This window comes from Echinops telfairi, unplaced genomic scaffold (genome assembly GCF_000313985.2).
Source record: "Echinops telfairi isolate 266 unplaced genomic scaffold, ASM31398v2 ScPeMD7_1713;HRSCAF=2227, whole genome shotgun sequence".
Taxonomy (NCBI): Eukaryota; Metazoa; Chordata; class Mammalia; order Afrosoricida; family Tenrecidae; genus Echinops; species Echinops telfairi.
Genome location: NW_022105611.1, coordinates 18,772,559 through 18,783,557, shown reverse-complemented (window position 1 = coordinate 18,783,557; position 10,999 = coordinate 18,772,559). Strand labels below are relative to the sequence as shown.

The window sequence follows — 10,999 nt, the reverse complement described above, 5'->3', positions numbered from 1 at the left end:
CTTGAGCAGAGGCCTAAAGTCAATCCACTTCCTCAATATATTGCCATATACATATGCACCTATGCTAATACCTCTATTTGTATGAATTAATTATATTTACACAAGTGCACACCTATGTTTATACTTTTATCCATAGCTTTGCTTCCTAGATCTTTCCACTGTTTTCTTCTACCTTCTTCCTGCCCCACCATCACGCTCACTCTCTGTCTCTTAGTAATCCCTCTCAGCTAGATTGCTGTTGCTCCAGCCCCCCAGGATCTCTACATCCTCCTTGTTGCTTTTAATTCCCTAGTTGCTTCCTGTCTATGGTCTTGTTTGCGCACCGCTCCTTTCACCCACCTCGTCCTCCCCCCAGGTGTCTCCAGAACCGTTGGTCCTGTTGCTCTCTCCTCGGGCATGTTTCCCATGCCTGTCTTATATTGGTAAGCAAAACAACAACAACAGAGACAAAACAGAAGGACAGCAAAAGATTGAATAATGCTTTTTCTTTTTTTTACGGCATGCTGTGTGTGTTCACTGTGGTGAACTGGCCCCTGTCAATGACTTTTGGGATAGTTCTTAACATTCTGCAGTTTCAAGCAGTGCTGTAGTGAATGATCTTGTATGCACTTACTAATTAGGTGAGCAGACATAGCTTAGGATACTTTCCCAGACTTGATGATGCTGGTTAAGTAGACTTATAATTGTGATCCTAGTGGTTATGTGTTGGGCTATGATCCACAAGGTCAGCAGTTCAAAACCGTCCACTGCTCTGTGGGAGAAAGACGGGGCTTTCTACTCCCATAAACAATTTAAGTCTTGGAAACTCACAGGGGCAGTTGTGCCTTGTCCTGAGGGTCGCGGTGGTTGGCATCCACTAGATGGCAGGGAGGGGAGCGCTGACTCGTTGTGCACTCCGGGCCCCTGGAGGACTGCCTACTTCTCCACCAACAGCGTGCTGTCCAACCTTGCCCTCACCAGTTTGTTAGACGAGAGGGCTTGAGGAGTTTGATTTTAGTTCGCAGTTCCCTTTTACATGTGATGTTGAGCATGTTTGCATTTGTTTTGTTTTTTCTCTTTCTAGTTGCCCTTTGTCCATCTTTCATGTGTTTCTAGAATTTTCTTAGTGATTTCTACTGGCTTAAATATATCCCTCTATATGACTAGCATTGGTGGCTTCGTGGTTAAGCACTTGCCGGCTAACAGGCTAGCGGGTTGAAAATGCCCTGGTCCTTCCTTGGGAGAGAGGTGACGGCTTGGGTCGTAGAGATCACGGCGGAGGATGTGTGTGGCAGTTCTCCTGGAGGCTGGCTCGGACTCAGGCACAGGGCAAGCACGTTTGTGGTTGGCTAAATCGGACCGGACCTCATCGACCCTTATTAACAAGCCCTCTGCAAGGATGCTGTTCCTGTGTCCCTTCCCCAGAGCAGGAGCTTGAGGGAGAGGACGACTGAACACCGGGAGGGATGAAGCCGGGCCCTCGGACGCTGTCTCTGAGCCTCTCTGACAGACGCCGTTAGGGACTGCCTCGCATTTGCCTGCCTGCCTTTGCTGTGCTCTTCTGCCTTGTGTTCATTCTCTCTCTTTCTGCAGACTCTTACCTAGCTTCTCTCTGGGGCTATGAAATTAGTAAGATATAGGCTCTCCCCCCAAGAGGCTCACAGCCTTGGAAGGAACAGTCACATTAAAAATGTCCGGTGGAAGATAAGTGCTGAATGCATGGATACACGAGGAGGAAGGGACGGTGGCCTTCGGGAGGAGAGGGGACGGAGTCTGACTTTGGACTTGGAGGGTGAATTGGCCATCCAGACGAGGTGAGGAAGTGCCTTCCAGACAGCGGGCACCATGTGCACTGTCTAGCACTGCCTGTAGCCAGCTTCTCTAGTATTTGAGAATTTGCTGAGTACCCGAGCCAATAGGCTTTGTAGCTCTCAATATTCTTCCTCATCTCACAAGTATGAATGCTTTTCCATGAGTCTCATATTTGTCTGCATATTAGTTTCTCACTCTCCCTTTCTCTATCATTCTCTCTCGCCCAGTGGGGGCCCCAGACGTCACTGATGGAAGCCACACTACCTGGGCACCGGACCATGAACCCTTGCCCCGTGTGGGAGCGGAAGAGCGGCCGGGTGTTCTTGTTCTTCATCTGTGTGCGGGACCACATCACTGAGCGGCACCAGATTGTGTCGGGTAGGAATGCTGCCCGCCTCTGCTTCGTGTACAGTGAGGATGATGGGTTCTCCTGGAGCAAGGTGAGGGACCTGACTGAGGAGGTCATTGGCGCAGAGGTGAAGCACTGGGCCACATTTGCCGTGGGCCCAGGCCATGGCATCCAGCTGCAGTCGGGAAGGCTGATCATCCCTGCGTATACCTACTACATCTCTCACCCGTCCTTTTGCTTCTGGCTTCCCTGTAGCACCAAGCCTCATTCCCTGATGATCTTCAGTGATGATCAGGGTGCCACTTGGCACCATGGCAGTCTCATCAGGCCCATAGCGACAGCGGAGTGCGAGGTGGCCGAAATAACTGGGAAGGCTGGTCCACCTGTGCTGTATTGTAGTGCACGGACCCCAAGCAGACACCGGGGGGAAGCCCTCAGCACTAACCATGGTGAGTGCTTTCAGAGGTCAGCCTTGAACCATCAGCTCTGTGAACCTCCACATGGCTGCCAAGGCAGTGTGGTGAGTTTCCGGCCCTTCAAGATCACTCTTAAGTGCCAGAACCCTGGTGGCAAAGATGCACCCGCAGTCCAGCCGAGCCCTCCACTAGACAGCTCCCCGGGGCTGGAGCAGGAAGCTGGAGCCTGCTCAGAATCCTGGCTCTTGTACTCACACCCAACGGGTAAGAAACGGAGGGTCAACCTAGGCATCTACCTCAACCAGGCTCCCCTGGAGGCCACCTGCTGGTCTGGGCCCTGGATCTTGCACTGTGGGCCCTGCGGCTACTCAGACATGGCTGTTGTGGAGGAGGAGGGCTTGTTTGGCTGCTTGTTTGAGTGTGGAATCAAACAGGAGTGCGAGCAGATTGCCTTCTGCCTGTTCACAGACGGAGAGCTACTGAGCCAGGTGCGGGCGGACGGGACCAGTCCTGGCAGTCGCCCTGAGTCAGTTCAAGACTAATGGACTCAGAACCTATTAGCCCAAAGAAGGGCGGGAACCACAGCCGGGACAATGGCATCCGGCCCAAGGGAACCCCAAGCTTTTGGGGCTATAGAGAATCCAAAAGCTTAATATTCTCCTCTACCTGGACCCGAAGCCTGGCACAGGGTCACCACCCCTCCATCTCCCAAGAGCAAAAGGAAAAATTTGCCAGAGCTGCCGCAGCGGAAAAAACCCTGCCCTGGGAGTCGGGCAGCGGTGCTATGGGTCTCACCTGTGGTCTTAAACACATCACCTGACCTCTCGGGCCTCAGGTCTCCATTTGTAAGCTGAGACGCTCGGTCCTAGGCTCAATCCTCCTCCTGCCCCTAGCAGAGGCCAGGCTCCTGGGTGCTCCACAATCACAGGTCCTGGCTGCCTGTCGGACTCTGATCCAAAATGGAAATCCAAGGACGCCATCCAAGTGTGAGGTGGTTTCCCTCACAAACGAGCCCCACGCCCTTCTGGTCATGCTCCACACGCTGCAGGCTCGCTCTCTGGGGACTTGGGCGGAACAGTCAGATCGTGGGAGCACCCGCCTTCCCCAGCTTTGCCGCTCTGCTCAGTCCTCCTCACCCGGAAAGCGTCGTTGCCTCGGAGGAAGCAAGGGGCTCAGCACTAGCCGGCCGCATCTGATGGCTCTGGGCCCTGAAAGACGCACCAGCAATTCCTTGGTGAGGGTGATTCCTGATGCAAAGGGGCAGGGCCGAGGACGAAAGCATTGGACAAGACACCCCCCCGCCCCCCCCCAAGTCTTAGCCTTCCAGGACCTCATGCAGTTAGAAGAAAGACCATCTAGGTGTCCCAAGAGTTTCCAGATAAAGGGCTCTCAGTCGGGGTGATGGTGGCTCCCGCTGTTGTCTCTGTTGCCTTTCCAGTGTCACTGAAGTCCAAGGGCCTGCCCACGCCGCGCAGTGCTTCCCAAGTGTGTTCTCTCAGAATGCTGTCCTGGCGCAGCCACTGTGGAACCTGTGGAGCAGGTCTTCAGCTTCACCAGTAGAAGGTTGCTCTGATTTGGGCTTATTCCTTCTGATCTCCTGGAATCATTGTCTGGGAAGTCTGGCTGCCTCTTGGTTGTACCAGCCTGAGCCCGAGCTTAGCCTATGCTAGGCCTCTTTGACGTCTTCCTGTTTCAGACGATTGCCCCACAGTCTGTTACTGGGACAGAAATCCTGTCCTGAGGTTTGTATTCCTTCCACAGGAAGTCTCTGTTCCCCTATTGTGGGACGAGAAGGTCATAAACTGGTGTTGAAAGCAAAGAGCAAGTCTTGTAGAGGAGTGCAGTGTGGGAGGCTAGGGAGGTTACAGTTGTACCAGCAGGATGGGTGGGGGGCAGGGTCCCCGCCCAGATGAAAGGGTGTGCTTGGCCACCCCTCCTTCAGCAGAGTGCTGGAGTCTTTGGAGGAGACTGGCTTTACGACATTCCCTGAGCATGTCCCATCCTACCGAAACAGTCGCCGCAGACCCAGTGAGGGTCTTTTCTTTACCCCTTTGTGCATGGCTCTGCGGCTTCCTGAATATGGCTGTGCAAAACGCAAGGTACTTGTTGGTCGCCACTCCCTGCTTCGGTCACCCCCGTCTCCCCATGGCCTGGAAGTGGTGTCTGCGTGTGGCCTGGTATGTCGAACCTTTCAGCACGTTGTGGGGTGAAAGGATGAATAAAATTACCTCTACTTCCTCAGGTGAGCCCTGACAGAGGCCGGGGAAGCCCTCCGTCAAGTTGGCCATTGAGGGCGTGGCGGAGCCAGGCGTGCCCGGGGTTGGGGGTGCGCAGAAGGACTTGGGGAGCGTGAGAGGGGTAAGGGGTAGTTCCCTTCCTGTTCAGCCAAGCTTTACTCAGCACCGTACCCTCAAGAGAGAGGGTAGAGAGATGGCTACCTCCCACAGGCAGGCCTGACGGATCAGGAGCAGGGCGATATCAGGAGCTCCTTAGGACTGTCCTAGTGGAGGCGCATGGAAGGCGCCCGAGTCACGTGCCGGTGAGGACTCGCTGTCTAATCCTGGCCTTCCTCCGATAGCTCATCTATCCCTAAAAGACTCCCCTCTGCTCTCAGGTGGGCTGCTGCTTAATGGCTCGTCACACAAGCCTTCACAGCGAAAGGTCTCTGGGCAATTTCAGGAAGGGTAAGAGGAAGATGAAGGGCCAGGGAAGTCTGGCGTGGGGGCTGGGGTTGACCCCAGAGTGGGTGACGGCAGCCGTGAAGAAAAAGATGGACAGATAGGCATCCTGGCACCTCCAGGGAGAGAAGGCAGGTAGCAGGTGTGTGGCCTGGTCTGGGGAGATGGTGTCGGTGGGGCTGCTGTGAAGAAGCTAAGACAAAAGGTTGCAGCTGGTCCTCGGAACCCTGTGAAGAGAGGCCTGCATGGGCCTGCGCCTCGGCCTGCAGAGAGAGTCCTCCCCAGCTTGACTGTGATCCAGGTGACCGACTACGAGAGCCGTGGGCACTGCGACCTTGCTTGTGCCAATTCCTTGGGACCTAAGCTACCATACCGGTGCCCTTTCTGAGCCCACTTCCGCCGGCTCCCGGCTAGGGAGACACAGGACAGGTAAGGTGGGTGACAGCAGCTGTGAGGACAAGAGGACTGCTGCCTCCCCTTAGGGAAGGAGAGGTGACCACATGGGCTGTGGTTCTCTGCTCCAGGGGCTCCCCACACATCCGGCCCCTGGCATCCTCACGTTTATAGGGGTACAGGAACATGCAGGGAGCAGGAGCCTGCTGCAGCTAGTGTTTACCCAGGCCACCTATCCCCCTGACCTGTTCCCTAATTCCTAAGCGCTAACTCAAACCCTTGTTATTTGAAACTGTTTCTCCTGGTTGCGAAGTCCACAGGAGGTGTGTGCAGCTGTAGTCATTGGTTAGACACATGTTAGCTGGCCTGCTTTGGGAGAGGTGACGGTACTGACATGCTATCCTTAGGGACCTACAGTCTCCTCCCCAGGATTTGATACCTACACTTGGCCCAGATTGGGCTGCTCACTCTTTTCTAGGAAGCGGGGTTTCCCCCCTGAATTAGTCAAATAGATGCCAGACCATCTCCCTCTCGACTGCCAGGGTGTACAATCTAATCCACTCGGGTCCTTCCCACAGGCCGCCCTATATTCTGCATTCTCCCTGTAGCCCTCTGTTAGGCTGTAAGCTGCTTGAGGATCCAGGCTTTCTGACCCCTCTCTGCCCTTTTTGCCCCGAATCACAATGACTTACAAGCCTGTGCATTTTGAAAATTCATTTCCCGAATTCCATGAAGGTAAGGACTGGGTCTAAGTCTTAGCTTTGTCCAGCATGGACCCAGAGTCGCAGTAAAGATGTGCGGAATGAATGAGTGAGTCCAAGATCCTTTGCCCTCTGGCACTAGTTGAGGAGGCTCTTGGGAGAAGGGGAGGGTGCGTCCCTGGAGGGTTTGCACAGCATTCTGAAGGCGCCTAGCGAGTGCTTGCTGTGTTACATCATGCTGCCCGCCAGGTCCCACATGGGCTTCCTGGGACGGGCTTTGTGCTGTGGTCCCGAGATGAGGTGTAGGCTCTCATTTCACGGATGCTTTATCCCTAAGCATGACTCAGTGTCGCTGGGGCTCAGTGTGTGCTGAGCGTGTCTGTTCTCTCTGCTGTCAAGAGCGCGCTGTGTCCAAGCCGCCGTGATTCCGAAACAAGGAAGGTGGAATAAACTTGATTCTAGTGGCTTCTGGTTTTGCTGCTGCTGTTAGGGAAACGGAGATGTTGACCACCCTGATTTTGATATCCAATTTGTACACAACATGTTTCCCAAACAAATTTGAAGCAGTATCCTGGTTTCTGTAGACCCTTTTATTTTCTGAAAACTGTATTAGTAGTCATCCTTTGCACGCACACATGGCCTTTGAACAGGGCAACTTGTTGAAAGAAGCAGGGCCGGGCCATCAGGGCTAGTGAGGCGGCAGGATTTGACACGGTGGCTACTAGTGGAGGGATCGGGGTGCACAGGATCTGCCCTCGGCCGACTCCCGCGCTGGCCGCTGCCCGTCTCCTTTTAGTTTCAGAGCACTTGGGGCCTGGTCTCACGTTGTTGCCGGAGAAGCCACACAGGTTCACCTAAACGAAGCGAGGAGATGGCTTTGCCTTGTCTCAGGAGCCTTCTCGGACTTTCTGTTGGTTCCACTGGATGCCCTGCATTTGACCAAATGTCGCATTCTGCCACTGGGTCAGTCTACTTTCTCACAACGACTCGCCAGTTGAAGGCTGTTTCAAATGCTTATGTATCCCAGGACACAGACCCACAGAGTGAGGTGAGAGTACGGGAAGCGCAGGGAACGGACCTCCTTCACAAAGGTTGTGCAGCAGTTAGCGTCATCCAACTATCCTGCGGTCCCGAGACCTCGTTAAGGCTTCCACTTCATTTTGCCGCGTTTGGATGGCTTAAGGGCTGGAGAGCAGTGTGCACCGTTACGGAGTCTTTTGTGCACAACTTAATAAAATCCCCCTAATAAAACATCGAATGCCTGGATTATTTAGACACCAGTCACAAACTTGATCGATTCAACTGCCTTAAACATAAACACCAACCAAAAGCTTGGTCTAGCTGGCCCTTTTGAACATACCAAACACCATGAGTAGTAAATAACGCATAAATCCAAGGATTGCAACATACATCCTTCTACCAAAATGAGGTACACAATAGTTGATACTATGGACTTAGCACTTTGTTAGTTACTACACGGTCTGGAAGTTCTAACTTTTAAGCCTCTAGGGTTTTAGTAATAGCCTGGAAGATGTGTTAAGTGACTTGAGCAAGTGTCTTAAAGTTTCTTCACCTGTGAAAACGAGGGCTGTTAGGAATGTTAAGTGAGACAAAGCATTTAAAATGCCTAGTACTTGGATAAAATGTGAAAACTGTGTGGCATATAGGGGGGTGTTCAAAAACAGCCGCTGTGTCAGCGCTTTTCTGATTATGTATTAATAGCCCCGTCATGGGCACCGTGTCAGCAGGCCGACTCAGACGTAGACATAAGCATCACCAAGAGACATTGACCAACACAAAATGTCACTGGGCCTCCAGTTCCCAGAATCAAACTAAATAGGTCTGGGGTCTGACCTGCAGGAGCCCTGATGGTGAAGTGAGTTCCGTGTCCCACCCCACCAGCTGCTCCGAGGGAGAAAACTGGTGCCATCTCCCCCCGTAGAGAGGTAGACCCTCAGGAGCTCACTCTGTCCTACAGGGTCGCCGTGAGAATCCAAAGGTGACAGTCCCGTTTTGGGTTTTTGAAGGGTCTGACTTGGTACATTTCTAATAAATTCACAGATAGTCCTGCGGCTTATCTGCCAAGTGTTGGGCTGCTAGCCACCAGGTAGGTCACTCCACGGGAAAAGGATGAGGCTGCCTGCTCCTGTGAAGATTTACAGTCTGGGGAAACACTCCAGAGTCACTGAGTCAGAATGGGCTTGTTAGCAATGGATTGATGTTACCTGGTGCCTGTCCCCTGCCACCTCCACACTGCTGCCAGTGCCAGGAGGGTGCAGGGACTGGAGCTGTCCGTGCGGCCCCGCCTGCCAGGCTGCTGCTCTTCCCAGGTCTGAAATTCACCTTGTTTTCCCTGTGCCGTGGCAGTTGCCCCGGACTCCAGCACAGGTTTTGCTGAGGCCCCTGGAGAGGAAAGAGGGCACTACAGCTAGGGCTCGGTGGTTTTCCGTCCCCAGTTGTGGTTAGGTGCCAGCGCCCCTGCACCCAACAGAACAAAGCACTGCATGGGCCTGGGCCGCCCTCATGAGCGGTATGTTGAGCCATGGATGCAGCCGCTGTGCCAGCCTTTTCCAAGGCCTTTTTCTCTCTGCCCCTTTGCCAAGCATGGCGTCCTCCAGGGTCTGGTCTCTCCTGATAGTATGTCCAAGTGTGTGAGGCAGTCCCACCATCCTTTAAGAAGCATCTGGCAGCACTTCAAAGTACTCAAATACAGTGAAATGCACGCAGACCTAGAGTTAGAAAACCAAAAAGGACGAACGTGCTCAGCATGTCTTAACCTGAAAGAACTCGAGAGAGAAAAAAATTCAAGCCTCGAGTTGCAATATTGAAAGATTCTACGGGCAAAATACTGACCGATGCGGAAGCATCCAAAGACAGATCCATTTCCAGAGCAGGGGTTTGCACCCCTGCCTGGCATCGTCTGTGCTGTCAGCATGAAGAGTGGTTTGGGTGAGTACATATAGCAGGGGGGTCTTGAAAGTGGAGAGAGGGGCTCCCAAAGGTCAGCCTGGTGACAGCAGAAGGTGTGAAGGTGGTGAATCTGGAAGCCAGAGGCGTCCACCCTCCTGTGGACCTCCTTTCGGGGGCCAGTTACAGCATAGATCATTCTCTGAAGGGGAGGCGTGGGGGCAGGGGTGTGAATGTTGTGTTACTTCCTGGTGCCTCGAAGTTAGGAGCGGGCCAGCCTGCACATGATGCCTAGAGTCAGGAGTGGGCAGAGCCTTCTCTGTTACACCTGAACTCTGGGGCCTGACAAGGATCCAGGGCTGCGTACACATTGACTCAGGGGCGCAGGTAGGTGGGTGTGCTGGGCAGGGCTGCTGTATAAAATGCCTGCCCACCCGTGCAAGTGAGGCTTGCGATCCTGCCAGCATGGTGCTCCGGAGCCATGTCTGTGTAGGGCAGCGGTTCTCAACCTGTGGGTCGGGACCCGTTTGGGGGGTCAACCAACCCTTTCACAGGGGTCACCTGATTCATACCAGTAGCAAAATGCCAGTTATGAAGTAGCAATGAAAATAATTTTATGGTTGGGGGGTCACCACACCATGAACTGTATTAAAGGGTCGTGGCATTAGGAAGGTAGAGAACCACTGGTGAATGTCCGGGGCAGTTAGGCATCTTTTCCTAGTTAGCACAGACTAGACCGTGGGAAATCCTGGGTTTGGGAGTTCAGGGCTCTACCTGGGGAGCTAGGGGCCAACTTCTTGGGAGGAGGCTGCAACAGGAGCTGGCTGCCTGTGGCCTGGGACAGATTGATCAGGGCTGAGTTGCCCATACTCAGGGCCTAGGGTTTGCCTGCCCTGTGCCTAAAGGAACATTCTAGACCAGGCGTCCTCAAACTACAGCCCGGGGGCCATATGCGGCCCGCCGAGGACATTTATCCGGCCCGCCAGGTGATTTTGCCCCATTTGTTGGTTTTTTTTACTTCAAAATAAGATGTGCAGTGTGCATAGGAATTTGTTCATAGTTTTTTTAAAAAACTATAGTCCGGCCCTCCAATGGGTCTGAGGGACAGTGAACTGGTCCCCTAATTAAAAAGTTTGAGGACCCCTGTTCTAGACCGTGCGCCGAGAGGCCTTTGCATTTGACAATCTGAGGGTGGGGATTTGTAAAATGTTCTTATGAGGAGATTGGAATGTCGGGAAGGTTAACAGTTAAGCCGCATCTAGAGAAAGGGATTCCGAAGGAGTCTCAGAGCGAATCTTAGTCCTGAATTCAAGAGCTACCTTCTCGCTAGCTGCTGCTGCTTCCTGTCAGCCAGCCTCTCTTCCTTCTACCTCTTTTCCCTAACTTTTTTAAACCAATTATGTGAGACCTTGAGCAAATTTTAAGCTCTCTGCGCCTGTACAGAGGAGCTGCGGTGGTGTCGTGGTAATGTACTGGGCTGCAAACTGCTGGGTCAGCTGTTCGATACCACCAACCGGGAGAACAACGAGGCTTTGTGCTCAGAAAGGGGCTCAGTCTCAGAAGTGCGCAGGGAGCAGTTCTCTCCTGCCCTAGCGGTCGGGCTGCTGTGAGTCGGAACCGAGGCGATGGCAGTGAGTTTGCTATGAGCTTAGAGCCTGCACGGTCCACCTCCCGGGCTGCTGAGACGAGCCAGAGTGCTCCAGGGGTGCATTTGGAGCCGAGAGGGCCAGCCTCTTCTGCCCCTCCCCTTGTTCCCGCTCACGT

At 53.5% G+C, this 10,999-nt stretch overlaps 1 protein-coding gene across 1 annotated transcript in view; it reads left to right on the top strand.

Moving 5' to 3' along the window:
• Positions 1 to 7,581, top strand: part of NEU3 (neuraminidase 3) — a 19,588-nt gene extending 12,007 nt beyond the window's left edge. The window contains 2 exon segments of the mRNA XM_045293182.1: positions 2,019 to 3,080; positions 3,082 to 7,581. Of these exon segments, the coding sequence (XP_045149117.1) occupies positions 2,019 to 3,080; positions 3,082 to 3,117 (1,098 nt within the window). The 3' untranslated portion in view covers positions 3,118 to 7,581.
• Positions 7,582 to 10,999: the final 3,418 nt, after the last annotated feature.